Source organism: Bos javanicus, chromosome 16 (assembly GCF_032452875.1).
Source record: "Bos javanicus breed banteng chromosome 16, ARS-OSU_banteng_1.0, whole genome shotgun sequence".
Classification (NCBI taxonomy): Eukaryota; Metazoa; Chordata; class Mammalia; order Artiodactyla; family Bovidae; genus Bos; species Bos javanicus.
This window is the reverse complement of record NC_083883.1, coordinates 55233964-55260637: the sequence shown is the minus strand read 5'-3', so window position 1 is coordinate 55260637 and position 26674 is coordinate 55233964. Positions and strand designations below refer to the sequence as shown.

At 46.3% G+C, this 26674-nt stretch overlaps 2 protein-coding genes across 4 annotated transcripts in view; both read left to right on the top strand.

The window, feature by feature from the left end:
• The first annotated feature begins 825 nt into the window (after positions 1-825).
• LOC133227367 (putative PRAME family member 26) lies at positions 826-10598 on the top strand. Its single transcript, XM_061381810.1, is given in 5 exon segments — positions 826-1601; positions 1646-1900; positions 2883-3151; positions 3154-3274; positions 10292-10598. Coding segments are annotated over 5 exon segments (1188 nt in total). The 5' UTR covers positions 826-1365.
• A 1416-nt stretch (positions 10599-12014) lies between these two features.
• LOC133228004 (PRAME family member 12-like) overlaps positions 12015-26674 on the top strand; it is a 33242-nt gene continuing 18582 nt past the window's right edge. For 2 of the 3 annotated variants that reach the window (XM_061383231.1, XM_061383229.1), the window contains exon 1: positions 12015-12588. The gene's annotated coding sequence lies outside the window, so the exon portion shown is untranslated. Of the gene's footprint in view, positions 12589-23238; positions 23484-26674 lie in introns of those variants that run through there. The other variant, XM_061383230.1, reaches the window with a different exon arrangement.

The following is a 26674-nucleotide window of genomic DNA, read 5'->3' as shown; positions in this document are numbered from 1 at the left end:
CTATCTGTTTGAAATTTATTTCTTGACATCTAATACATTTTAAAAAATACTTGGTGCACAAATGGCATTCATTTTAGAGCTATCTTATTAATCTTTACGGGCCAGATTAACTGGAAACTGAGGAAAGAGGCTGCATTGGTCCACATGATAGCTCCCTTCCCAGAGTTATGGCCCTAAGTGATGGACTGAAAGTTTTACCTGCAAAAAGATGGGGATCAGGTTTCAGGTTCCTTTGTACCCACTTCTCAGTGGGACATAACTCACAAAACAGTGGAAGGAGATGAACAGTGGTTACCTTTCTCCCTCCTCGGTACTTGTGGGATACTTGTTCTGATGCCAGGAGAGGCAGAGCTACGGCATTGTGTCCACTGAGCTTAGAGTGGAACTGGGAAAACTTGAGGCTCTTCCACCCCTGTCAGAGCAGTGACTTTGGCTCTGAATTTGTTCCTCTGAAGGCTGGGAAACAGACTAATGTGTGTTCCTGCTTGGCCTGAGAAGTATACCTTGTTCCCTGACAGTTTTCACAGATTTCCTTTTGAAGGAGAGTCAGAATGAGTGTCCAGACCCCACTTAGACTCCTGTAACTAGCAGCAGGGAGCCTGCTGAAGGATGAAGCCTCGGCTATCGCTGCTCTGGAGTTTCTGCCCACTGAGCTCTTCCTGCCAAGTTTAAGAAGGCCTTCTATGGGAGACACCCAGAGACTCTGAAGGCCATGGTGCGAGCCTTGCCCTTTGTCCATCTGCCTCTGGGGGGCCTGATGCACATGCCTCACAAGGGAACTTTAGAAGCAATCCTGGATGGACTTAATGCCTTGCTTACCCACAAGGTTCACCTAAGGTGAGTCTGATCCAGGTACATTGGCAAGTTTAAAGACTTCTCTGAAGAGACTGCTGGTGTCAGGGAGAGTGGATGGCCAAGGAATGAATGAAAGGCTTCTGATGATGCCAACGAAGAAACACAGAGACTAGGCCATAGTTGAGCTCACTTTGGGAAATGCTTTCAGGAAGTGTAGGAGTGCCTAAGATGCAGGAGAGCCTAGGAGAATATACTCCCATTTCCTCCCAGGGATGCTAAAGATAGTGGAAATTGAAAAGCTATCTAAAGTGGAGGATGGAAGGGGAAAAGGAGACAGAGGGAGGTGGGGCAGAGAGGGAAGAGGACAAGGCAGCTGCTGATGTTAGAATGGTGAAGTACAAGCACAAGTAGGAAGTCTGAGTATTGCCTCAATTTGGAGACTGTGGTTTCATTCAGTATGTATCTTAAACCATCCCACTCAATCTACTGTTTCCCATTAGGAGGTACAAACTGCAGGTGCTGGATTTAAGGAATACTGGCCAGAACTGCTGGAGCATGTGATCTGGAGACATGGACCATGGGTCCTCAAGCTCACTGATGGCACCAATGTCTGAGGACAGTTTAAGGAAAGGAATACCCTTGGCTCCCTTGGAGGTGTTCATAGAACTTTGTCTCAAGGAAAGGACCATGGGTGAATTCCTCACCTGCCTCATCTTGTGGATGGCAGATAGAAAAGATTTGATATACCTGTGCTGTAAGAAGCTGACTATTGATTCAATCCCCATCAAAAACCTTATGAAGTTTCTGCATTTGATGAGAGTCGGACATGACTGAAGTGACTTAGCAGCAGCAGCAGCAGCAGTCTCCAGGAGGTGCAAGTGAATTGCATCTGGCAGCTGTCCACCCTGACCCTGTTTGCTCCTCTCCTGGGTCAGATGCACAGTGTACAGAGACTCATCCTCTCCCCCATTCTTGTGTCTGCCTTTGAGGAGCAGGAGCAGCAGGTTGTCCAATTTACCTCTCGGTTCCTCAAGCTGCACCACCTCCAGGATCTCTCTATGGAATGTCCCTCCTTCCTCAGTGGCCATCTGGACCAGATGCTAAGGTGAGACTGGCACCACTGACCAAGTAACAGTGAACACCACGCTAGCATGTTATTTGCATGTTGTCCTCTGCAGCTCTATCCTGAAGTGTGGTATCACACGACCACAGAAATCAAGGTAGGAGGCCAAACTTGGATCCAGATTCTGGAAAGGGACACACTACTAAGGCGCTACAGATTGGGGAGTTCATATCTGCTGATGGAGGGTTTGTCATTTCTGCCTTACGAAGGGATATCTGTGTTCAGATGATTTAAGAACATAGGAAAGTGAAAGACGGAGAGACCACATTAGACTTTAATGTTTTTAAAGAGAAGCTCTATGCTCACTAGCTTCGGGACCACAATGAGCCTGTCTCATATCGCCTGCCTTCAAAAGATTGTTTTCTGCTCCATATGTCTTAATAAAGATTCTGGAAATGATGGGAGCCAAAAGGATAGTAAAAATCTGTAGGTGATTTACAGATGATGCAGGGATGAAAGTGAGCCCCTGCTAACTGTCAACCTTAGCTAATGTTGTGGGTTTTGCCTAGGTTGGTTCTCTATTCATGTCACTGAGGTGCCTTATCTGATCAAGAGATAAGGAAGCCTTTGGACCAAGAAATGACTGAAGAAAAGCCTGGTTTGAGAGAATTTTTTCTTCCCCCCCAATAAAACAATTCAGTGATGTCTACTCTTTATTGAGACAAGGTGTCAGGCTCTTCTATGAGCTTGTTATAGAAAATCCATTATCTTGATTCATCCTCTTAAAGAAGTGGAATATGTTGTACTCTGCTTGAGAGATAAGGAAAAGAATTTTCCAGATTCTGGGAATTTGACCTGGTCATACAGTGAAAGTGAAGGGACTCAGGCTAAAATGAGACGACATCCTGGGTGCTGACTTGAAGGTGGTTAGAAAGACCTTGACTTTAGTCAAATCATTTGTCTCCCACCTGGAGGTCACTTGACTCCCCGATTTCTCAGACCTAATTTCTAGATTTCTCCTCAGGTGCCTGAAGACCAGCTTGGAAAACCTCGCAATAATGCACTGCCTGCTCACGGAATCAGACTTGATCCATCTGTCCCAGTGTCCGAGCATCAGTCAGCTAAAGGGCCTGGATCTGAGTGGGGTCATTGTGACCAACTTTAGGCCTGTGATCCTTCAAATTCTGCTGGAGAAAGTAGCAGCCACTGTCCTGGAACTGGGCTTAGATGACTGTGAGATCTTGGACTCCCAACTTGAGGCCATCCTGCCTGCCCTGAGCCTCTGCTTCCAGCTCTGGTCCTCAGTCTGTGAGGGAACATCCTATCCATGGCTGCCACGGAGAAGCTGCTTCTCCATACTGCTGGGCTGCCCAATTTAAGTAAAGAATTTTATTCTGCCCCTCGGGAGAGTTATAGGTCTCAAGGAGTTTTACTCCAAGGGAGATTTGCTCAGCTTCAGGCTGGGTTGAAGGCGATTCTGAAAGTCTTAGGACAGCCCAGGACCATCTGGCTTAGCTCCAGCCCCTTTCTTCACTGCAGTGATGACATGCTCTATCACATGGAGCCTATTACCTACCACTGCAATAGTTCTGCCTATTTGATGCCTCTACCAAAAGCTTCCTTGGAAACTAAAATGAGGCTACAGTGGCATTGTATAGGAGCAGAGATCAATGGTTTTTCACATCTGTTTACTTCAAGTGGGAAAAGTTAAGGTGATCCAGTAAAGGTGCAGGATTGCAGGCAGAAATGTTGGCTTGGGGACTTGATATGACTTTGGGGGCCATGTATCCTAGAGTTGGAAATGTGAACCTAAATTTCTTTGAGGGAAAAGGGCTTGAGATACTCTTGTTAGAGTCATACCTGAGTTGACTGAAATGTTGTTAAGAAATGGTCAGAAATAAAGGGATCCTCAGTGAAAACCAATGGCACCCCACTCCAGTACTCTTGCCTGGAAAATCCCATGGATGGAGGAGCCTGGAAGGCTGTAGTCCATGGGGTTGCTGAGGGTTGGACACGACTGAGAGACTTCACTTGCACTTTTCACTTTCATGCATTGGAGAAGGAAATGGCAACCCACTCCAGTGTTCTTGCCTGGAGAATCCCAGGGACGGGGAGCCTGGTGGGCTGCTGTCTATGGGATCACAAAGAGCTGGACATGACTAAGTGACTAACACACACACAGGGCTTCCCTGGTGGCTCAGTGATAAAAGAATCTGCAATTCAGGGACCTGGATTCGATCCCTGGGTAGGGAAGATCCCCTGGAGGAAAGCATGTTAACTCACTCCAGTATTCATGGCTGGAGAATCCCATGAACAGAGGAGTCTGGTGAGCTATGGTCCATAGAGTCTCAAAGAGTTGGGCACAAATAAAGCAACTGAGCACACAATCATCATTACTTTGTTGGAGGCCTGGTTAACGATTGAGTAATGTGACAGACGACAGCCTTATAAAATAGACAAGATATAAGTAATACTACTAATAATATTAATAAAGTCTGAGTACAGCAGAAGCACAAGGTAGAAATAAGTTGAAAACGGCAAGAGAGAATAAATTAACACAATGGTTAGCATAACTAATTATAATCTGGTTGTAATAAACCATCAAGTCCAGATGGGAGTCAGATGGAGAAGCCAAATTCTAAAGTATCAGGAAGAGAGAAGTGGATAAATGCTTCACTGTTGTTTACAAAAGAATAATTTATCAACTTGTTGTAAGTCATAGTTAGCAAAGAGGAAAGATTTTCTGGAAAAGAAATACAAAAAGCCAATGTATTTCAAAATAAATCATAAAATTATAAATCATATTTTCAGTTCATTCATTCCATTCCCAATTATTTCCTATTGATCTGAATGAAGTCATCAGGTTTTCCATTAGTTTTATAATTTCTTACCCAGTTCAATGGAATGGTCTAAAATCACCAGAAATTTATATTTGCCTAAAAGTTCTCTTTATGAATCTTTTCAAAGATTTTCCTTTTATAAAAGTATCAGAGTAAAACAATTATTGTTGATAAATAACAAAAGACTTCAAGTGGTAGGATTAAAGATCTGATTATGATGCAATTGAAAGGAAACTTGGGTATTTTGGTGACACACAACATTTCAAGATAAGAACTAGAATTATGACTGATAACATTGTACCAGCACATATCAGGTTTTTAGGAAGTCCACATATATTTTAGAATATCTGTATTAATGACAGGCTTCCCTGTGGCTCAGACAGTAAAGAACCCGCCTGCCAACATAGGAGACTCGGGTTCGATCCCTGAGTCAGCAAGATACCCTGAAGAAGGAAATGGCAACCCACTCCAGTATTTTTGCATGGAGAATCCCATGGACAGAGGAGCCTGGCAGGTCGCAAAGAGTCAGACACAACTTGAGCGACTAACTGTATGAATGACACTTACACTCCAGTACTCTTGCCTGGAAAACCCCATGGACGAAGAGTCGGACTCAACTGAGTGACTTCACTTTCACTCTTCACTTTCATGCATTGGAGAAGGTAATGGCAACCCACTCCAGTGTTCTTGCCTGGAGAATCCCAGGGATGGGGGAGCCTGGTGAGCTGCCGTCTACGGGGTTGCACAGAGTCAGACACGACTGAAGCGGCTTAGCAGCAGTAGCAGCAGCAGCACCCACACAATATAACCCAAGAAGGGTTTACCACCACCTATGTGATGTTTCCACGGAATTAGCATACCAAATACATTTAATGTGTTTAATATTTCTCTTTGGGACTTTTCTGGGGCCTTTGGAAGCAGCTCAAAGTTACCTAGAGGTCAAAAGAAATTTATTTAGAATTTGACATGGGAAAATATGTCAAAGGTATCCAAATGTATCAAATGTGGTCATAGAGAAGCATAGGTCACTGTGAAACAATATTTATTCATTCAACCAACATGACAATAGAAGATTTTTTAAGGCAAATACAGATTATTAGAAAGCAAAGAAGCTCACAGTCTGTTATAAAAAAATAATTCAACTTAAAAAACAAACAAAAAATCCTCTGTTCTCTTAACAGAAAGAGAACAGTAAAATGCAGACCTGTACCAGCCCACTCTCAATGACAAACTTCATTTACTTAATTAAATTCAATCTGATTACACCCTCACTTTGTACAAAAATCTTTTCTTAGGGGTCTCTGTTTATAAACTTTACACGGCTTTCTGTATGTATAGTAGTCTATTCTTTATTCTCTTTCCTGTCGAGAAACAACCAGCTTTAGTACAAAATAACTTCCTTTCCTTTAAAAAAAATACATTTCCATTCCCCATATCTTTTTTCTTTTTCTTTTGGCTGAAACACACATCTTACTTTCCTTGCACACTGAAATGTTTCCCTTAATATTTCTTGTAGCTTTAATTACGTATTTCAGTTAGAATTCTCAACTCTTAAAGACCCAAATCTCCAGCAAAAGCCAAGAAGCAAGGAATTTTGAACACACCAACAATCCTCATTGGCAAAATAAGGTATCTATCTTGTACCCTCTCAGTTAGTTCAGTTCAGTCGCTCAGTCATGTCCGACTCTTTTCAACCCCATGAATCGCAGCACATCAGCGCTCCCTGTCCATCACCAACTCCCGGAGTTCACTCAGACTCACGTCCATTGAGTCAGTGATGCCATCCAGCCATCTCATCCTCTGTCATCCCCTTCTCCCCCTGCCCCCAATCCCTCCCAGCATCAGAGTCTTTTCCAATGAGTCAACTCTTTGCATGAGGTGGCCAAAGTACTGGAGTTTCAGCTTTAGCATCATTCCTTCCAAAGAAATTCCAGGGCTGATCTCCTTCAGAATGGACTGGTTGGATCTCCTTGCAGTCCAAGGGACTCTCAAGAGTCTTCTCCAACACCACAGTTCAAAAGCATCAATTCTTCAGCACTCAGCCTTCTTCCCAGTCCAACTCTCACATCCATACATGACTACAGGAAAAACCATAGCCTTGACTAGACGGACCTTTGTTGGCAAAGTAATGTCTCTGCTTTTGAATATGCAATCTAGGTTGGTCATAATTTTCCTTCCAAGGAGTAAGTGTCTTTTAATTTCATGGCTGCAGTCACCATCTGCAGTGATTTTGGAGCCCCCAAAAATAAAGTCTGACACTGTTTCCACTGTTTCCTCATCTATTTCCCATGAAGTGATGGGACCAGATGCCATGATCTTCGTTTTCTGAATGTTGAGCTTTAAGCCAACTTTTTCACTCTCCACTTTCACTTTCATCAAGAGGCTCTTAATGTTCCTCTTCACTTTCTGCCATAAGGGTGGTGTCATCTGCATATCTGAGGATATTGATATTTCTCCCGGCAATCTTGATTCCAGCTTGTGTTTCTTCCAGTCCAGCATTTCTCATGATGTACTCTGCATAGAAGTTAAATAAGCAGGGTGACAATATACAGCCTTGATGTACTCCTTTTCCTATTTGTAACCAGTCTGTTGTTCCATGTCCAGTTCTAACTGTTGCTTCCTGACCTGCATATAGGTTTCTCAAGAGGCAGGTCAGGTGGTCTGGTATTCCCGTCTCTTTCGGAATTTTCCACAGTTTCTTGTGATTCACACAGTCAAAGGCTTTGGCATAGTCAATAAAGCAGAAATAGATGTTTTTTCTGGAACTCTCTTGATTTTTTGATGATCCAGAGGATGTTGGCAATTTGATATCTGGTTCCTCTGCCTTTTCTGAAACCAGCTTGAACATCAGGAAGTTCACGGTTCACATATTGCTGAAGCTTGGCTTGGAGAATTTTGAGCATTACTTTACTAGCGTGTGAGATGAGTGCAATTGTGTGGTAGTTTGAGCATTCTTTGGCATTGCCTTTCTTTGGGATTGGAATGAAAACTGACCTTTTCCAGTCCTGTGGCCACTGCTGAGTTTTCCAAATTTGCTGGCATATTAAGTGCAGCACTTTCACAGCATCATCTTTCAGGATCTGAAATAGCTCAACTGGAATTCCATCACCTCCACTAGCTTTGTTCATAATGATGCTTTCTAAGGCCCCCTTGACTTCACATTCCAGGATGTCTGGCTCTAGGTGAGTGATCACACCACTGTGATTACCTTGGTCGTGAAGATCTTTTTCATACAGTTCTTCTGTGTATTTTTGCCACTACTTCTTAGTATCTTCTGCTTCTGTTAGGTCCATACCATTTCTGTCCTTTATCGAGCCCATCTTTGCATGAAATGTTCCCTTGGTATCTCTAACTTTTTGAAAAGATCTCTAGTCTTTCCCATTCTGTTGTTTTCCTCTATTTCTTTGCATTGATCTCTGAGGAAGGCTTTCTTATCTCTTCTTGCTATTCTTTGGAACTCTGCATTCAGATGCTTATATCTTTCCTTTTCTCCTTGCTTTTCACTTCTCTTCTTTTCACAGCTATTTGTAAGGCCTCCACAGACAGCCATTTTGCTTTTTTGCATTTCTTTTCCATGGGGATGGTCTTCATCCCTGTCTCCTGTACAAGGTCACGAACCTCATTCCATAGTTCATCAGGCACCTTATTTATCAGATCTAGGCCCTTAAATCTATTTCTCACTTCCACTGTATAATCATAAGGGAGTTGATTTAGGTCATACCTGAATGGTCTAGTGGTTTTCCGTACTTTCTTCAATTGAAGTCTGAATTTGGTAATAAGGAGTTCATGATCTGAGCCACAGTCAGCTCCTGGTCTTGTTTTTATTGACTGTATAGAGCTTCTCCATCCTTGGCTGCAAAGAATATAATCAATCTGATTTCGTTGTTGACCATCTGGTGATGTTCATGTGTAGAGTCTTCTCTTGTGTTGTTGGAAGAAGGTGTTTGCTATGACCAATGCATTTTCTTGGCAAAACTCTATTAGTCTTTGCCCTGCTTCATTCCGTATTCCAAGGCCAAATTTGCCTGTTACTCCAGGTGTTTCTTGACTTCCTACTTTTGCATTCCAGTCCCCTATAATGAAAAGGACATCTTTTTTTGAGTGTTCTGTCGAACTCTTTTGTTGACCATGATGGCTACTCCATTTCTTCTGAGGGATTCCTGCCTGCAGTAGTAGATATAATGGTCATCTGAGTTAAATTCACCCATTCTGGTCCATTTTAGTTTGCTGATTCCTAGAATGTCGACATTCACTCTTGCCATCTCTTGTTTGACTACTTCCAATTTGCCTTGATTCATGGACCTGACATTCCAGGTTCCTATGCAATATTGCTCCTTACAGCATCAGACCTTGTTATCACCAGTCACATCCACAGCTGGGTATTATTTTTGCTTTGGCTCCATCCCTTCATTCTTTCTGGAGTTATTTCTCCACTGATTTCCAGTAGCATGTTGGGCACCTACTGACCTGAGGAGTTCCTCTTTCAGTATCCTATCATTTTGCCTTTTCATACTGTTCATGGGGGTTCTCAAGGCAAGAATACTGAAGTGGTTTGCCATTCCCTTCTCCAGTGGACCACATTCTGTCAGATCTCTCCACCATGACCCACCTGTTTTGGGTTGCCCCACGGGCATGGCTTAGTTTAATTGAGTTAGACAAGGCTGTGGTCCTAGTATGATTAGACTGACCAGTGGGCGGCTGTGACCAGCGGACTAAGCGCGGCTGAGAGGCGCTATCCCACATCCGAGGTCAGGGGAGAAGCCAGGAGGACCCCATGCCTGAAGGGCAGCGGCCAAGAGGAGTTACCCCATGTCCGAGGTCAGGGGCAGAAGCCGGGAGTACCCCATGCCCAAAGGGCGGTGGCCAAAGGAGTCACCCCACATCCGAGGTCAGGGGCAGTGGCAGAGAGTGCCAGGCTGCGACGGCGCAGAAATGGCCAAGAGGAGCTACCCAAGTCTGAGGTTAGGGGCAGTGGCTGGGAGGAGCTACCCCCGCGCCCGAGGTCAGGGGCGGCTGAGAGGAGCTACACCGCGTCCTAGGTCAGGGGTGGTGGCTGGGAGGAGCTACCCCACGCGCCCATGCCCGAGGCCAGGGGCGGCGGCCGGGAGGACCAACCCCGTGTCCGAGGCCAGGGCCGGCGGCAGGGAGGAGCTACCCTGCGTCCGCGGTCAGGGGCGGCAGCCAGGAGGAGCTACCCAGCGTCCGAGGCCAGGGTGGTGGCCGGGAGAAGCTACCCCACACCCGAGGCCAAGGGGCGGCGGCCGAGAGGAGCTGCACCGCGTCCGAGGCCAGGGGCGGTGGCCAGGAGGAGCTACCCTGCATCCGAGGCCAGGGGCGGCGGCTGGGAGGAGCTACCCCGCGTCCGAGGTCAGGGGTGACTGAGAGGAGCTACACCACGTCCGAGGTCAGGGGTGGTGGCTGGGAGGAGCTACCCCACGCGCCCATGCCCGAGGCCAGGGGTGGCGGCCGGGAGGAGCTACCCTGCGTCCGAGGTTAGTGGCGGCGGCCGAGAGGAGCTACCCCGCGTCCGAGGCCAGGGGCGGCGGCCTAGAGGAGATACCCCGCGTCGGAGGCCAGGGGCGGCGGCCTAGAGGAGATACCCCGCGTCGGAGGCTGGGGGCGGCGGCCGAGAGGAGCTACTCCGCGTCCGAGGCCGGGGGCGGTGGCCTAGAGGAGCTATCCCGCGGGGCGGCGGCCTAGAGGAGCTATCCCGCGTCGGAGGCCAGGGGCGGCGGCCTAGAGGAGATACCCCGCGTCGGAGGCCGGGGGCGGCGGCCGAGAGGAGCTACCCCGCGTCGGAGGCCGGGGGCGGCGGCCTAGAGGAGCTACCCCGCGTCCGAGGCCGGGGGCGGCGGCCTAGAGGAGCTACCCCGCGTCCGAGGCCGGGGGCGGCGGCCTAGAGGAGCTACCCCGCGTCGGAGGCCGGGGGCGGCGGCCTAGAGGAGCTACCCCGCGTCGGAGGCCAGGGGCGGCGGCCTAGAGGAGCTACCCCGCGTCCGAGGCCAGGGGCGGCGGCCTAGAGGAGATACCCCGCGTCGGAGGCCAGGGGCGGCGGCCGAGAGGAGCTACCCCGCGTCCGAGGCCAGGGGCGGCGGCCTAGAGGAGCTACCCCGCGTCTGAGGCCAGGGGCGGCGGCCTAGAGGAGATACCCCGCGTCGGAGGCCAGGGGCGGCGGCCGGGAGGACCAAGCCCGCGTCCGAGGCCAGGGGCAGCGGCCGAGAGGAGCTACCCCGCGTCCGAGGTCAGGGGCGGCGGCCTAGAGGAGATACCCCGCGTCCGAGGCCAGGGGCAGCGGCCTAGAGGAGCTACCCCGCGTCCGAGGCGGGGGCGGCGGCCTAGAGGAGCTACCCCGCGTCCGAGACGGGGGCGGCGGCCGAGAGGAGCTACCCCGCGTCGGAGGCCAGGGGCGGCGGCCTAGAGGAGCTACCCCGCGTCGGAGGCCAGGGGCGGCGGCCTAGAGGAGCTACCCCGCGTCGGAGGCCAGGGGCGGCGGCCTAGAGGAGCTACCCCGCGTCGGAGGCCAGGGGCGGCGGCCTAGAGGAGCTACCCCGCGTCCGAGGCCAGGGGCGGCGGCCTAGAGGAGCTACCCCGCGTCGGAGGCCAGGGGCGGCGGCCTAGAGGAGATACCCCGCGTCGGAGGCCAGGGGCGGCGGCCTAGAGGAGATACCCCGCGTCCGAGGCCAGGGGCGGCGGCCGAGAGGAGCTACCCCGCGTCCGAGGCCAGGGGCGGCGGCCTAGAGGAGCTACCCCGCGTCGGAGGCCAGGGGCGGCGGCCTAGAGGAGATACCCCGCGTCGGAGGCCAGGGGCGGCGGCCGAGAGGAGCTACCCCGCGTCCGAGGCCAGGGGCGGCGGCCTAGAGGAGCTACCCCGCGTCTGAGGCCAGGGGCGGCGGCCTAGAGGAGATACCCCGCGTCGGAGGCCAGGGGCGGCGGCCGAGAGGAGCTACCCCGCGTCCGAGGTCAGGGGCGGCGGCCCGGAGGAGCTACCCTGCGTCGGAGGCCAGGGGCGGTGGCCTAGAGGAGCTACCCCGCGTCGGAGGCCAGGGGCGGCGGCCTAGAGGAGATACCCCGCGTCGGAGGCCAGGGGCGGCGGCCTAGAGGAGATACCCCGCGTCGGAGGCCAGGGGCGGCGGCCGAGAGGAGCTACCCCGCGTCCGAGGTCAGGGGCGGCGGCCCGGAGGAGCTACCCTGCGTCGGAGGCCAGGGGCGGTGGCCTAGAGGAGCTACCCCGCGTCGGAGGCCAAGGGCGGCGGCCCGGAGGAGCTACCCCGCGCCCGAGGTCAGGGATGGCGGCCGGGAAGAGCTACCCCTCGTCTAGGTCAGGAGCGGCGGCCGGGAGGAGCTACCCCTCGTCGAGGTCAGGGGCGGTGGCCGGGAGGAGCTACCCCGCGTCGGGTGCCAGGGGCGGCGGCCTGGAGGAGCTACCCCGCGTCCGAGGTCAGGGACGGCGGCCGGGAGGAGCTACCCCGCGTCCGAGGTCAGGGGCGGCGGCCGGGAGGAGCTACCCCGCGTCCGAGGTCAGGGGCGGCGGCCGGGAGGAGCTACCCCGCGTCCGAGGTCAGGGATGGCGGCCGGGAAGAGCTACCCCTCGTCTAGGTCAGGGGCGGCGGCCGGGAGGAGCTACCCCGTGTCGGGTGCCAGGGGCGGCGGCCTGGAGGAGCTACCCCGCGTCCGAGGTCAGGGGCGGCGGCCTGGAGGAGCTACCCCGCGTCCGAGGTCAGGGACGGCGGCCGAGAGGAGCTACCCCACGTCCGAGGTCAGGGGCGGCGGCGGAGAGGAGCTACCCCGCGTCCAAGGAGCGGTGGCTTCGCGGGCACAGGAGGGCCTAGAGGACCTATCCCACGTTGAAGGTTAGGAAGGGCGGCAGTGAGGAGATACCTCTCGTCCAAGGTAAGGAACAGCGGCTGCACTTTGCTGGAGCAGCCGTGAAGAGATTGTAGCCTCTAGAACCATGTATTTTCTCATAGCAGAGTTTCATTCCTTAATGTGTTTGCTGCTGCTGCTAAGTCGCTTCAGTCGTGTCCAACTCTGTGCGACCCCATAGACAGCAGCCCACCAAGCTTCCCCGTTCCTGGGATTCTCCAGGCAAGAACACTGGAGTGGGTTGCCATTTCCTTCTCCAATATGTGAAAGTGAAAAGTGAAAGTGAAGTCGCTCAGTCGTGTCCAACTCTAGCGACCCCATGGACTGCAGCCCACCAGGCTCCTCCGTTCATGGGATTTTCCAGGCAAGAGTACTGGAGTGGTGTGCCATTGCCTTCTCCGGGCTTAATGTGTTTAATAAACTCCAAAATCTTTAGATTTCCTTGGGTAAGAAGACAAAATTAAATAAACCAGGACCTCATTAGCAATTAATGTTTCTGTATTTTATGTTACTTGAAATGAATGGATACTCAGTGAATAACGATCATTTAACTTAATTTTGCAAAATTCTAAAGTTTTAAGTTATCAAAAATATGGAGAAACTGTTTTATAAAGATAGACATACCCAAAACGTAATTATTTCTAACATTTACCTGAAAAATACTACCTTTACTCTATAAATTAAGAAAATATCATCATTTTGCCAAGTTATTTTCTCTTGCTGGCAAACTCTGCAACAGAACTAACATGAACTTATTGACCTTCAGAAAACCTAGGAACAATAAAAGTAAGGCATGTCTTTCTAAGGGAAATAAGTTAGACAGAGAAAGAGAACCATCATATGACATCCCATATATGCAGAATTTAAAAGAAATGATACAAATGACCTTATTTTCAAAATAGGAACAGACTCAGAGTTGATCTTACAGGGGGAATAATGGGGGAAACAGATAGGGAGTTTGGGATTCACAGGCACATACTGCTATATTTAAAATAGATAATCAACAAGGTCTTGCTGTATAGCACAGGAAAATCTGCTCAGCATTATGTGGTAGCTTGGATAGAACAGGAGTTTGGGGATTGAATGGATACATGTGTATGTATGACTGAATTCCTTTGCTGTCCACCTGAAACTTTCACAACTTTTAATTGGCTATTCTCCAATATAGAATAAAAAGCTAAAAAAGAACTAAGGCATGTCTGTGTTGATTAAACCAACAATTTTAAACTAGATTTAATATCAGATATTATTTTAATGGGTTGAATATTTCTGAATAGTCACTGAATATTTCTTAGGTCACATAAACCTAAAATTCTTACTCAGTTTCCTTTATATTTAAAATATTTACTTTGTACATACTTTTAGGTTTATTATAAATTTATTTATCAATATTAACTAGAGGTAGAGATATATTATATGTATAATGTACATAGAATATATAAACAGACAAAACTAGAGAACTCATAGCTTCAATTCAACAGTTATGAATCAGGTATTACAATGTTAATTTACCATTTATAAATAACATTTGGAAAAAGTTAAAAAAATTTTTTCTCAGATGACTAAGGCTTTACTATGTGGGAAAAACTTTTTTTTTTCTTTTTTTTGGGGGGGAAAAACTTTTTTAAGATTTTGTATTTTTGCTTGACAATTCTTTAAGAGGCTATGAATTAGATTTGGGGTAAGGGAGCCTTTCCAGCAGTTTAAAAAGGCCTCTTTTCCCACCTTTTTACTCCTCAACTAGTTTTAGGTTTTACTTGATTGAGTTGAGAGTTCAGCCTCAGATTATTGTGTGCTGTGTTTATTTCTCGGATTTGCAGAGATGCAAAACAAAGCAGTTGCTTCTATTTCCCTGAAGAACTGATCTGCCAGGGAAATGATGTGAAATGATTGATTTTTCAAACCATATAGTCATTAACTTCCTTTTTTATATGCAAGTGAGAAGATTTCCAAGTAAACTGAAAGTCAAGAGTTCTACATTCTAGAATTTGAGAGTTCAATTTATGATGCCCTCAAAACTGGCACAAGGCGTTCATCAAAGGCTCTCTTTTTGACTGTGCAAGTTAAACCCAGAACAACCACAACAAAAAGAACCCTCTATCATTATTTTTATTAGCCCCTGGATATTTGCTCTCTAATTTTTACTTTGTATTGGGCAGGTTCAGGTAACATCAGTTTCCTTTAGTGTTTTCAACTAATCTTTCTGAGGGGCAGATTCACAGGTTCTGCCTTATACTAAGGAAAGGAAGCAATTCCTAATGAGATATAATGTCTATTCCATAATATAAGAAGGGAAAAGAGATATAGCCATCTTATATATAGCCTGTTTTAAGTACACAATTTTTAATGAAATTTTATCTCCATTTTTTTCAAGTTTACAACTTTAATTTCCAATTCCATTAGGACCCTATCAACAAGCCTTGGTTTTATAAGGAGTCCTAGAAGCTTTCCTTTCGTTTTATCCACTGACCACTTTATCTGTTTTTGTATAAAAAGTTGCCAGGGATTCAGCCAGTGTATATGTGCATGTTTAAACCTGAATAATTAGAGCAGAATTGTATGAGGTCATTTAACGTAGGTGTCTCCCTTTTACCCATCCCACCTTGGGAAGTGTTGTGTCAGAACATTTTAACCCCCATTAACATTTGTTTTCCTTATTCCATGTCTTAATAATCATCTAAAGATTTTTATTTGGGGGAGATGAATACCTTTAAATTTTCCAGCTTGTTAAGAAGTCTTTCGGAGAAGGCAATGGCACCCCACTCCACTACTCCTGCCTGGAAAATCCCATGGATGGAGGAGCCTGGTGGGCTGCAGTCCATGGGGTTGCTAGGAGTCGGACATGACTGAGCGACTTCACTTTCACTTTTCACTTTCATGCATTGGAGAAGGAAATGGCAACCCCACTCCAGTGTTCTTGCCTGGAGAATCCCAGGGCCGGGGGAGCCTGGTGGGCTGCCGTCTATGGGGTCAGACATGACTGAAGCGACTTAGCAGCAGCAGCAGCAGCAAGAAGTCTTTAGAATTTCTATCTTTTAAAAAAAATTTCCTTGTTAATCAATCTAATTAACATTAATGAGCCTAATGTTTTTCTTAGCATCTATGAAACAAATTGAGGAGAAATTGAAATAATAAGTGAGGCTTCCCAAACTGGTTTTTTATTTGTTTTAAAATATGTGAGTTATTAGGTTAATGAAAGTGAAAGTATTAGTCACTCAGTCATCTCCAACTCTTTCCAATCTCATGGACTGGGGGCCACCAGGCTTCTCTGTCGGTGGAATTCTCCAGGCAAGAATACTGGAGTGAGTTGCCATTCCATTCTCCAGGGGATCTTCCTGACCCAGGGATTGAACCCCGGTCTCCTGCATTACAGGCAGGTTCTTTACCAGCTGAACCACCCATAGTTATACATATATTTTCCCTTTCTTTCTTTTTTGATTTTTCCCATTTGTTGTTGTTCAGTCTGACTCTTTGCGACCCTATGGACTGCAGCACACCGGGGTTCCCTGTCTCTCACTGTCTCTCAAAGTTTGCCCAAGTTCATGTTCTATAGTCAATAGTCCATGATGCTATCCAACCGTCTCATCCTCTGCCACTCTTTCCCATAGTTACCGATAAATTAGTTGTTTATGCTGAGAGCTCTCTATAAAATTTTTCATTTTAGAATTTCCTCCAACTTAATGTATCCACTCTTTGGCCATTTGTAAGTATTATTTTAGTAGTGATTTAAACCTATAAGACACAAGAGATATCCTCACAAGAAAATGCAAAGGCTATATGGAATCCTCACAAAATCTGACAAGTTTGCTCCAAAAAATAATCTAAGAAAGTACCTTCATTGCACAGGTGGCTGTAACAAAGGTTAAGATGAGAAAGGCTCCTGACAATTGGTACAGCCAAAAGGACTGTTCAGAATCCCAAGCATACACCATATGTGTACCTTTCCGATGGCAGAGACCAAGCTCCCAAACTCAGGAAAATAAAAATGCCGTAGATGTTCAGATAAAACATTTACACCTCACAGACACTGGGAGAGAAATGTAAGTTCCCCCTAGAAGGGCTTTTGTATCTTTAAGGTCGGAATTCTGAAAAGGAAAAAAAAAAAGAAAAAAAGATTTTTTTTTTCAAGCCTGGTGTATATAGCTGTGAGCATTATGCTACCACTTATGGAATATCAAAAGAATCCCAAATTGGCTGTTTTCAAGCTGAAATTTCCTTTAGTATTATTTCCCCTGTCCAGTAAATACTTACAAGCATATGCTCCATACATATTGGACACAAATTAAGCTGGAGTGTTACAGTTTGGCTTTCTGACACCACTCTTTTCTCTGTTTGAGAGACTCTGTTTACTATTAAAGTGGAACTGAGGAAGTGTTGGTCACTCACTCGTGTCTGGCTCTTTGCGATCCCATGGACTTCGAAGCTACAGTCCCTGGGATTCTCCAGGCAAGAATATTGGAGAGGGTAGCCATTCCCTTCTCCAGGTTATTTCCCTGACCCAGGGATCAAACCCGGGTCTCCCGAATTGCAGGCAGAGTCTTTACCATTTGAACCACCAGAGAAACCTACTATCAAATTGTATTTGTTAAGGATGAAACTTAAACTGTGTGGTGGGTCAGTGTGCTCCTTGCAAGCTTAACTCCACTAGGTGTCACCCTGAAGACATTGCAGCTCTCTGAATTGTCTCTGATTCTCCCTCCAGCCCGGAGAAGGCAATGGCACCCCACTCCAGCACTCTTGCCTGGAAAATCCCACGAACGGAGGAGCCTGGTGGGCTGCAGTCCATGGGGTGGCTAAGAGTCGGACACGACTGAGCAACTTCACTTTCACTTTTCACTTTCATTCATTGGAGAAGGAAATGGCAACCCACTCCAGTGTTCTTGCCTGGAGAATCCCAGGGATGGGGGAGCTGCCGTCCATGGGGTCACATAGAGTCGGACACGACTGAAGCGACTTAGCAGCTCCCTCCAGCCAATTAAAAATGCTGTGGGTGCTCAGCTGACTGATGTCCAATTCTTCTACCTCATCCCAGGACAAGCAAGTCTTTTAATTACTAAGTGGGTTTCCCCGTGGGACAACAGTAAGGTATGAATACTCTGCCTCCACCACTCCCCTCAGTCTCTGAGTCACTTGAGAACACTCTAACAAACTGGGAAGAATCTCCTTCCTCTTAATTGGAGCAAAATGCTCATGTGTTGTTTTCACTTTTACCCCAAACACTTATATTAAGACAGCCAAATTGAGGAAAGAGGTCAGGTCAGCCTCCTACTTAACCACTCAGCCAAGACTGCTCAGTGTCTTTCAATTAAGTAAGTCCCAGTGTCTTCCAATTGGACTCCCTCAGAATCTTTCAACTGTGGGGCCAAGTGCCTGCTATTAACCATCATATAAAAGTCAGGATCATGAATCAATAATTGAGGATCTGAGAATCAGAAGAGAGTAATCCAACATAGTCTGAAGTCTCCCAGAAAGTATCTTGTAAAAGGGGACTCTGTTGGTACCAAGGCTCTGCTTCTTTGTAGAGTTAGGTGAAGGAGAGAAGTCAGTTCTGGCTCCTTTCATGGTCACCAAAACTGTTTCCTGTAAAAATGTACACAGCCTGAAAGTTGAGAATTATGTTTTATATAGTGGCCTTACTGAGAACTACAGTTCAGGGAGAAATCTCAAATAGTTCTGAGGAACTGTTTCAAAGAGGTAAGGGAGGAGTCAGGGTATATAGGAGACCCTGATGGGAAAAAAAAAAAAAAGTCAAAACATCAAAAATTTATTGCTAATCACAAAAACCAGATATCTCAAATTAGTGATTATGACACTTTTCTATGTATGGGAAGGTATAACAGTCTGGGCTTATTGAATCCATTCCTTTGATACGCATCTTAACTATCTAGGGCCAGTATCCTGTTTCTCCATCCTGAATTCCCCTCAGGGTGCTCTGTTGGAGGAGCTGCAGTGGCTGAAAACTCTGGCTGAAGCATTCATCATATATGAAATGGCAGGTGGCATTCTTTGTCCACAAGCAAAAGCTTAGGAGAAGACCACAAGTGCGACTGGAAAGAGAAGTCTACTTCAGTCCTCCCTGAGATGCACCTACTTGCTGGGTAATGGAAATGGAGAACAGTTGCCTTCAGAAGTGTTTAAGCTCAATCACAGACCTATGTCCAACATGGGCGGGAGAGGCTGTGTCTAAGTGTTATCAGTGAATCTCCTGGGACCTGGACTCTGAGTCAGCTCCTTCCTGCAGGTGGTCTCTTCCATGGGTAGAGGCCAGGTGTGGGCAGCTCCTGGAGACAGAAGTGGCATTGGATTACTACACAGGGGGTCAGTGACTCTGATGGGAATCATTTTGGAAATTTGGGGCTGACTGGGCCCTGAACACACAATTGCAGGATCTCAGTCCACCCTATGTGTCCACTTTTCCAAGGTCTGAAGAACTATATAATGAATATGGGTGGGAAGAGTTCATAGGTGACTTCCATGACTGTGCACAGTGGGAACCAGGGCTGCTGATGAGGAAACACCAGTTATAAAGTTGAGAACGTGCGCTTCTCCTCAGAAGTACAAGGAACATCACTTAGTTCCCAAGACCCCTGTGACATTTGTTGACTTGGTTTTTTAGGTGGCATTTCAGGAGGTAGTGTGTGTTCCAAGTGTAAACCACAATAATGAAATGGCAATGCAGATGACCAGTTAAGGTACCACAAGGCTGGCTGTGTGGCCTGGGTTGGGACTAGGTGATGGAAAGCATTCTATTGGATCCCGATGTTGAGAGGCTTCCTGGGGGAGCTATTCTCCACCCCAGACCCTAGGTTTGCCTGAACCTACAAAAACCACTTAAGGTTTAGCTGCAGCTCTTATTTCTCTATATGCTGGCAAATTAAAGGTGACCTCAGGATTCATACTAAATATAATCCCAGAAAAGAAAACATATAGGTGATCAACAGGTTACATGAAAGATGCTCAACATCACTAATCAGATAAATGCAAGTCACAACCTCCTTGAGATATCCCCTCATATCTTTTAGAATGACAGCAATCAAAAAGATGAGAGAACAAGTGTTGAGGAGGTTGTGGAGCAAAGGAAGCTTTTGTGCATGGTTGGTGGGAATTTAAATTGGTCTAATCACTGTAGAAAACAGTATGCTGCTGCTGCTGTTAAGTCGCTTCAGTCATGTCCGACTCTGTGCGACCCCATAGATGGCAGCCCACCAGGCTCCCCCATCCCTGGGATTCTCCAGGCAAGAACACTGGAGTGGGTTGCCATTTCCTTCTCCAATGCATGAAAGTGAAAAGTGAAAGTGAAGTCGCTCAGTCATGTCCGACTCCTAGTGACCCCATGGACTGCAGCCTACCAGGCTCCTCCATCCATGGGATTTTCCAGGGAAGAGTACTGGAGTGGGGTGCCATTGCCTTCTCCGAGAAAACAGTATGGGAGTTCCTCAAAACATTAAAAAGAGAACTATCATATTATCAAGCAATCTACTTCTGGATTTATATCTGAATTTAATGAAATTGCTATTTCAAAAAGATACTGCACTCCCATGTTCATTGCAGCATTATTTTAAAAAGCCAAGATATGGAAACTAAGTGTCTATCTATGGATGATGGAGAAAATGGCATTTTACACACATACACACACACACACACACACACACACACACCATAAAAAGAAGGAACTTCTGCCATTTTCTCTTTTTAAAATTTAATTTTTAATTTTTTTAACACCAAAAACATTTTGTATTGGGGTATAGCCAATTAACAATGTTTTGATAGTTTCAGGTGAACAGTAAAGGGACTCAGCTTTACATATACATGTATCCCTTCTTTCCCAAACTCCCCTTCCATCCAGGCTGGCACATAAAATTGAGAAGAGTTCCATGTGCTATATAATAGGTTTTTGTTGGTTATCCATTTTAAATATAGCAGTGTATACGGTGACCTTTCCAAAGTCCTTAAGTATCCCTCCCCTCTGCAACCCTGAGTTCATTTTCTAGGTCTGTGAGTCTTTTTCTGTTTTGTAATTAAGTTATTTGTATCATTTCTTTTTAGATTCCACATATAAGGAGTGTCATATGATATTTCTCTTTCTCTGACTTACTTCTCTGTTTGACTTACTTCACTCAGTATGACACTGTCTAGGTCCATCCATGTTGCTGTAAATGGCCTTATTTCATTCCTTTTAACACATGAGTAATATTCCATTATCAGATCAGATCAGTCGCTCAGTCGTGTGTGACTCTTTGCGACCCCATGAATCGCAGCACGCCAGGCCTCCCTGTCCATCACCAACTCCCGGAGTTCACTCAGACTCACGTCCATCGAGTCAGTGATGCCATCCAGCCATCTCATCCTCTGTCGTCCCCTTCTCCTCCTGCCCCCAATCTCTCCCAGCATCAGAGTCTTTTCCAATGAGTCAACTCTTTGCATGAGGTGGCCAAAGTACTGGAGTTTCAGCTTTAGCATCCTTCCTTCCAAAGAAATCCCAGGGCTGATCTCCTTCAGAATGGACTGGTTGGATCTCCTTGCAGTCCAAGGGACTCTCAAGAGTCTTCTCCAACACCACAGTTCAAAAGCATCAATTCTTCGGCGCTCAGCCTTCTTCCCAGTCCAACTCTCACATCCATACATGACCACAGGAAAAACCATAGTCTTGACTAGACGGACCTTTGTTGGCAAAGTAATGTCTCTGCTTTTGAATATGCTATCTAGGTTGGTCATAACTTTCCTTCCAAGGAGTAAGTGGCTTTTAATTTCAGGCCGTAGTCACCATCTGCAGTGATTTTGGAGCCCCAAATAATAAAGTCTGACACTGTTTCCATTGTTTCCCCATCTATTTCCCATGAAGTGATGGGACTGGATGCCATGATCTTCGTTTTCTGAATGTTGAGCTTTAAGCCAACTTTTTCACTCTCCACTTTCACTTTCATCAAGAGGCTTTTAATGTTCCTCTTCACTTTCTGCCATAAGGGTGGTGTCATCTACATATCTGAGGTTATTGATATTTCTCCCGGCAATCTTGATTCCAGCTTGTGTTTCTTCCAGTCCAGCATTTCTCGTGATGTACTCTGCATATAAGTTAAATAAGCAGGGTGACAATATACAGCCTTGACCTACTCCTTTTTCTATTTGGAACCAGTCTGTTGTTCCATGCCCAGTTCTAACTGTTGCTTCATGACCTGCATACAGATTTCTCAAGAGGCAGGTCAGGTGGTCTAGTATCCCCATCTCTTTCAGAATTTTCCACAGTTTATTGTGATCCACACAGTCAAAGGCTTTGGCATAGTCAATAAAGCAGAAATAGATGTTTTTCTGGAACTCTCTTGCTTTTTCCATGGTCCAGAGGATGTTGGCAATTTGATCTCTGGTTCCTCTGCCTTTTCTAAAACCAGCTTGAACATCAGGAAGTTCACAGTTCACGTATTGCTGAAGCCTGGCTTGGAGAATTTTGAGCATTACTTTACTAGCGTGTGAGATGAGTGCAATTGTGCAGTAGTTTGAGCATTCTTCGGCATTGCCATTCTTTGGGATTGGAATGAAAACTGACCTTTTCCAGTCCTGTGGCCACTGCTGAGTTTTCCAAATTTTCTGGCATATTAAGTGCAGCACTTTCACAGCATCATCTTTCAGGATTTGAAATAGCTCAACTGGGGTTCCATCACCTCCATTAGCTTTGTTCGTAGTGATGCTTTCTAAGGCCCACTTGACTTCACATTCTAGGATGTCTGGCTCTAGGTCAGTGATTACACCATGGTGATTATCTGGGTCGTGAAGATCTTTTTTGTACAGTTCTACTGTGTATTCTTGCCACCTCTTCTTAATATCTTCTGCTTCTGTTAGGTCCATACCATTTCTGTCCTTTATCGAGCCCATCTTTGCATGAAATGTCCCCTTGGTATCTCTAATTTTCTTGAAGAGATCTCTAGTCTTTCCCATTCTGTTGTTTTCTCTATTTCTTTGCATTGATCGCTGAGGAAGGCTTTCTTATCTCTTCTTGCTATTCTTTGGAATAGCCATTTTGCTTTTTTGCATTTCTTTTCCATGGGGATGGTCTTCATCCCTGTCTCCGGTACAATGTCATGAACCTCATTCCATAGTTCATCAGGCACTCTATCTATCAGATCTAGGCCCTTAAATCTATTTCTCACTTCCACTGTATAATCATAAGGGATTTGATTTAGGTCATACCTGAATGGTCTAGTGGTTTTCCCTACTTTCTTCAATTTCAGTCTGAATTTGGCAATAAGGAGTTCATGATCTGAGCCACAGTCAGCTCCTGGTCTTGTTTTTGTTGACTGTTTTTGAGCTTCTCCATCCTTGGCTGCAAAGAACATAATCAATCTGATTTCGGTGTTGACCATCTGGTGATGTTCATGTGTAGAGTCTTCTCTTGTGTTGTTGGAAGAGGGTGTTTGCTATGACCAATGCATTTTCTTGGCAAAACTCTATTAGTCTTTGCCCTGCTTCATTCCGTATTCCAAGGCCAAATTTGCCCGTTACTCCAGGTATTTCTTGACTTCCTACTTTTGCATTCCAGTCCCCTTTAACAAAAAGGACATCTTTTTTGGGTGTTAGTTCTAAAAGGTCTTGTAGGTCTTCATAGAACCATTCAACTTCAGCTTCTTCAGTGTTACTGGTTGGGGCATAGACTAGGATTACTGTTATATTGAATAGTTTGCCTTGGAAACGAAGAGAGATTATTCTGTTGTTTTTGAGATTGCATCCAAGTACTGCATTTCAGACTCTTTGTTGACCATTATCGCTACTCCATTTCAGATTGATTATATTCTTTGCAGCCAAAGTTAAAGAAGCTCTACAGAGTCAGCAAAAACAAGACCAGGAGCTGACTGTAGCTCAGATCGTGAACTCCTTATTGCCAAATTCAGACTGAAATTGAAGACAGTAGGGAAAACCACTAGACCATTCAGGTATGACCTAAATCAAATCCCTTATGATTATACAGTGGAAGTGAGAAATAGATTTAAGGGCCTAGATCTGATAGAGTGCCTGATGAACTATGGAATGTGGTTCGTGACATTGTACAGGAGACAGGGATGAAGACCATCCCCATGGAAAAGAAATGCAAAAAGCAAAATGGCTGTCTGGGGAGGCCTTACAAATAGCTGTGAAAAGAAGAGAAGCCAAAAGCAAAGGAAAAAAGGAAATATATAAACATCTGAATGCAGAGTTAAACATCTGAATGCAGAGTTCCAAAGAATAGCAAGAAGAGATGAGAAAGCCTTCTTCTGCGATCAATGCAAAGAAATAGAGGAAAACAACAGAATGGGAAAGACTAGAGATCTCTTTAAGGAAATCAGAGATACCAAAGGAACATTTCATGCAAAGATGGGCTCGATAAAGGACAGAAATGGTATGGACCTAACAGAAGCAGAAGATATTAAGAAGAGGTGGCAAGAATACACAGAAGAACTGTACAAAAAATATCTTCATGACCCAGATAATCACGATGGTGTGATCACTGACCTAGAGCCAGACATCCTGGAATGTGAAGTCAAGTGGGCCTTAGAAAGCATCACTATGAACAAAGCTAGTGGAGGTGATAGAATTCCAGTTAAGCTATTTCAAATCCTGAAAGATGATGCTGTGAAAGTGCTGCACTCAATATGCCAGCAAATTTGGAAAACTCAGCAGTGGCCACAGGACTGGAAAAGGTCAGTTTTCATTCCAATCCCAAAGAAAGGCAACACCAAAGAATGCTCAAACTATCGCACAATTGCACTCATCTCACACACTAGTAAAGTAATGCTCAAAATTCTCCAAGCCAGGCTTCAGCAATATGTGAACCGTGAACTTCCTGATGTTCAAGCTGGTTTTAGAAAAGGCATAGGAACCAGAGATCAAATTTTCAACATCCTCTGGACCATGGAAAAAGCAAGAGAGTTCCAGAAAAACATCTATTTCTGCTTTATTGACTATGCCAAAGCCTTTGACTGTGTGAATCACAAGAAACTGTGGAAAATTCTGAAAGAGATGGGAATACCAGACCACCTGACTTGCCTCTTGAGAAATTTGTATGCAGGTCAGGAAGCAACACTTAGAACTGGACATGGAACAACAGACTGGTTCCAAATAGGAAAAGGAGTACGTCAAGGCTGTATATTGTCACCCTGCTTATTTAACCTATATGCAGAGTACATCATGAGAAACACTGGACTGGAAAAAACACAACTGGAATCAAGATTGCCGGGAGAAATACCAATAACCTCAGTTATGTAGCTGACACCACCCTTATGGCAGAAAGTGAAGAGGAACATAAAGAGCCACTTGATGAAAGTGAAAGTGGAGAGTGAAAAAGTTGGCTTAAAGCTCAACATTCAGAAAACGAAGATCATGGCATCTGGTCCCATCACTTCATGGGAAATAGATGGGGAAACAGTGGAAACAGTGTCAGACTTTATTACTTTGGGCTCCAAAATCACTGCAGATGGTGACTGCAGCCCTGCAATTAAAAGCCACTTACTCCTTGGAAGGAAAGTTATGACCATCCTAGATAGCATATTCAAAAGCAGAGACATTACTTTGCCAACAAAGGTCCGTCTAGTCAAGAATGTGGTTTTTCCTGTGGTCATGTATGGATGTAAGAGTTGGACTGGGAAGAAGGCTGAGCGCCGAAGAATTGATGCTTTTGAACTGTGGTGTTGGAAAAGACTCTTGAGAGTCCCTTGGACTGCAAGGAGATCCAACCAGTCCATTCTGAAGGAGATCAGCCCTGGGATTTCTTTGGAAGGAATGATGCTAAAGCTGAAACTCCAGTACTTTGGCCACCTCATGCAAAGAGTTGACTCATTGGAAAAGACTCTGATGCTGGGAGGGGTTGGGGGCAGGAGGAGAAGGGGACGACAGAGGATGAGATGGCTGGATGGCATCACTGACTCGATGGACGTGAGTCTGAGTGAACTCCGGGAGTTGGTGATGGACAGGGAGGCCTGGCGTGCTGCGATTCATGGGGTCTCAAAGAGTCGGACAAGACTGAGCGACTGATCTGATTTGATCTGATGGGCAAGAATACTGAAGTGGTTTGCCGTTCCCTTCTCCAGTGGACCACGTTCTGTCAGATCTCTCGACCATGACCCGCCCATCTTGGGTTGCCCCATGGGCATGGCTTAGTTTCATTGAGTTAGACAAGGCTGTGGTCCTAGTGTGATTAGATTGACTAGTTTTCTGTGAGTATGGTTTCAGTGTGTCTGCCCCCTGATGCTCTCTTGCAACACCTACCGTCTTACTTGGGTTTCTCTTACCTTGGACGCGGGGTATCTCTGCATGGCTGCTCCAGCAAAGCGCAGCCGCTGCTCCTTATCTTGGACGAGGGGTATCTCCTCACTGCCGCCCTTCCTGACCTTCACCGTGGGATAGCTCCTCTAGGCCCTCCTGGGCCCACACAGCCACCACTCCTTTGATGTGGGGTTCATCCTCCCAGCCGCCGCCCTTGACCTCGGACGCGGGGTAGCTCCTCTCGGCCGTTCTTGCGCCGTCGCAGCCTGGCACTCTCGGCCACTTCCCCTGACCTTGGACGTGGGGTAACTCCTCTTGGCTGCCGCCCTTCGGGCATGAGGTCCTCTCGGCTTCTGCCCCTGACCTCGGACGTGGGGTCGCTTCTCTCGCCCGTGCTTAGTGTGCCGGTCGCAGCCGAAGAATACAATACAATCATAATTTAAACTGTTTTGAGTCATTACAGGGTCCCTTTAGGAATGCCCTGCTCCAGACTGCCTGAATCCTCCTTCATTACTCACTGTGATTTTGATCTGATATCCATCAGAGAAGCCATGACTAAACCCTAGGGACCCAACCATATCCCCAAAAGCACTGCCTTTGCTCCCTTAACAGGCTCATGATCTGCTATTATTCCAACATGACGCTGAAATCCTGAAGGAAGAGTTTGGGGTGAAGTAGAAAAACCTAGCTTTATTGCCTTGGCAGGCAAAGGTAGACACACCAGGCTTCTGCCTCAAAAACTATGATGTGTCTTAAACCCAGAGAACTTGATGAGAGTTTTGATAACAGTGAGTCAAAGGTTGGGTCTCTGATAAGATTAGGGTGTGTGCAGGGTCTAGGGTGTTCTGGTCTCCTAAACTTGATGAGCTTCTAAGGTCCCTTTAAT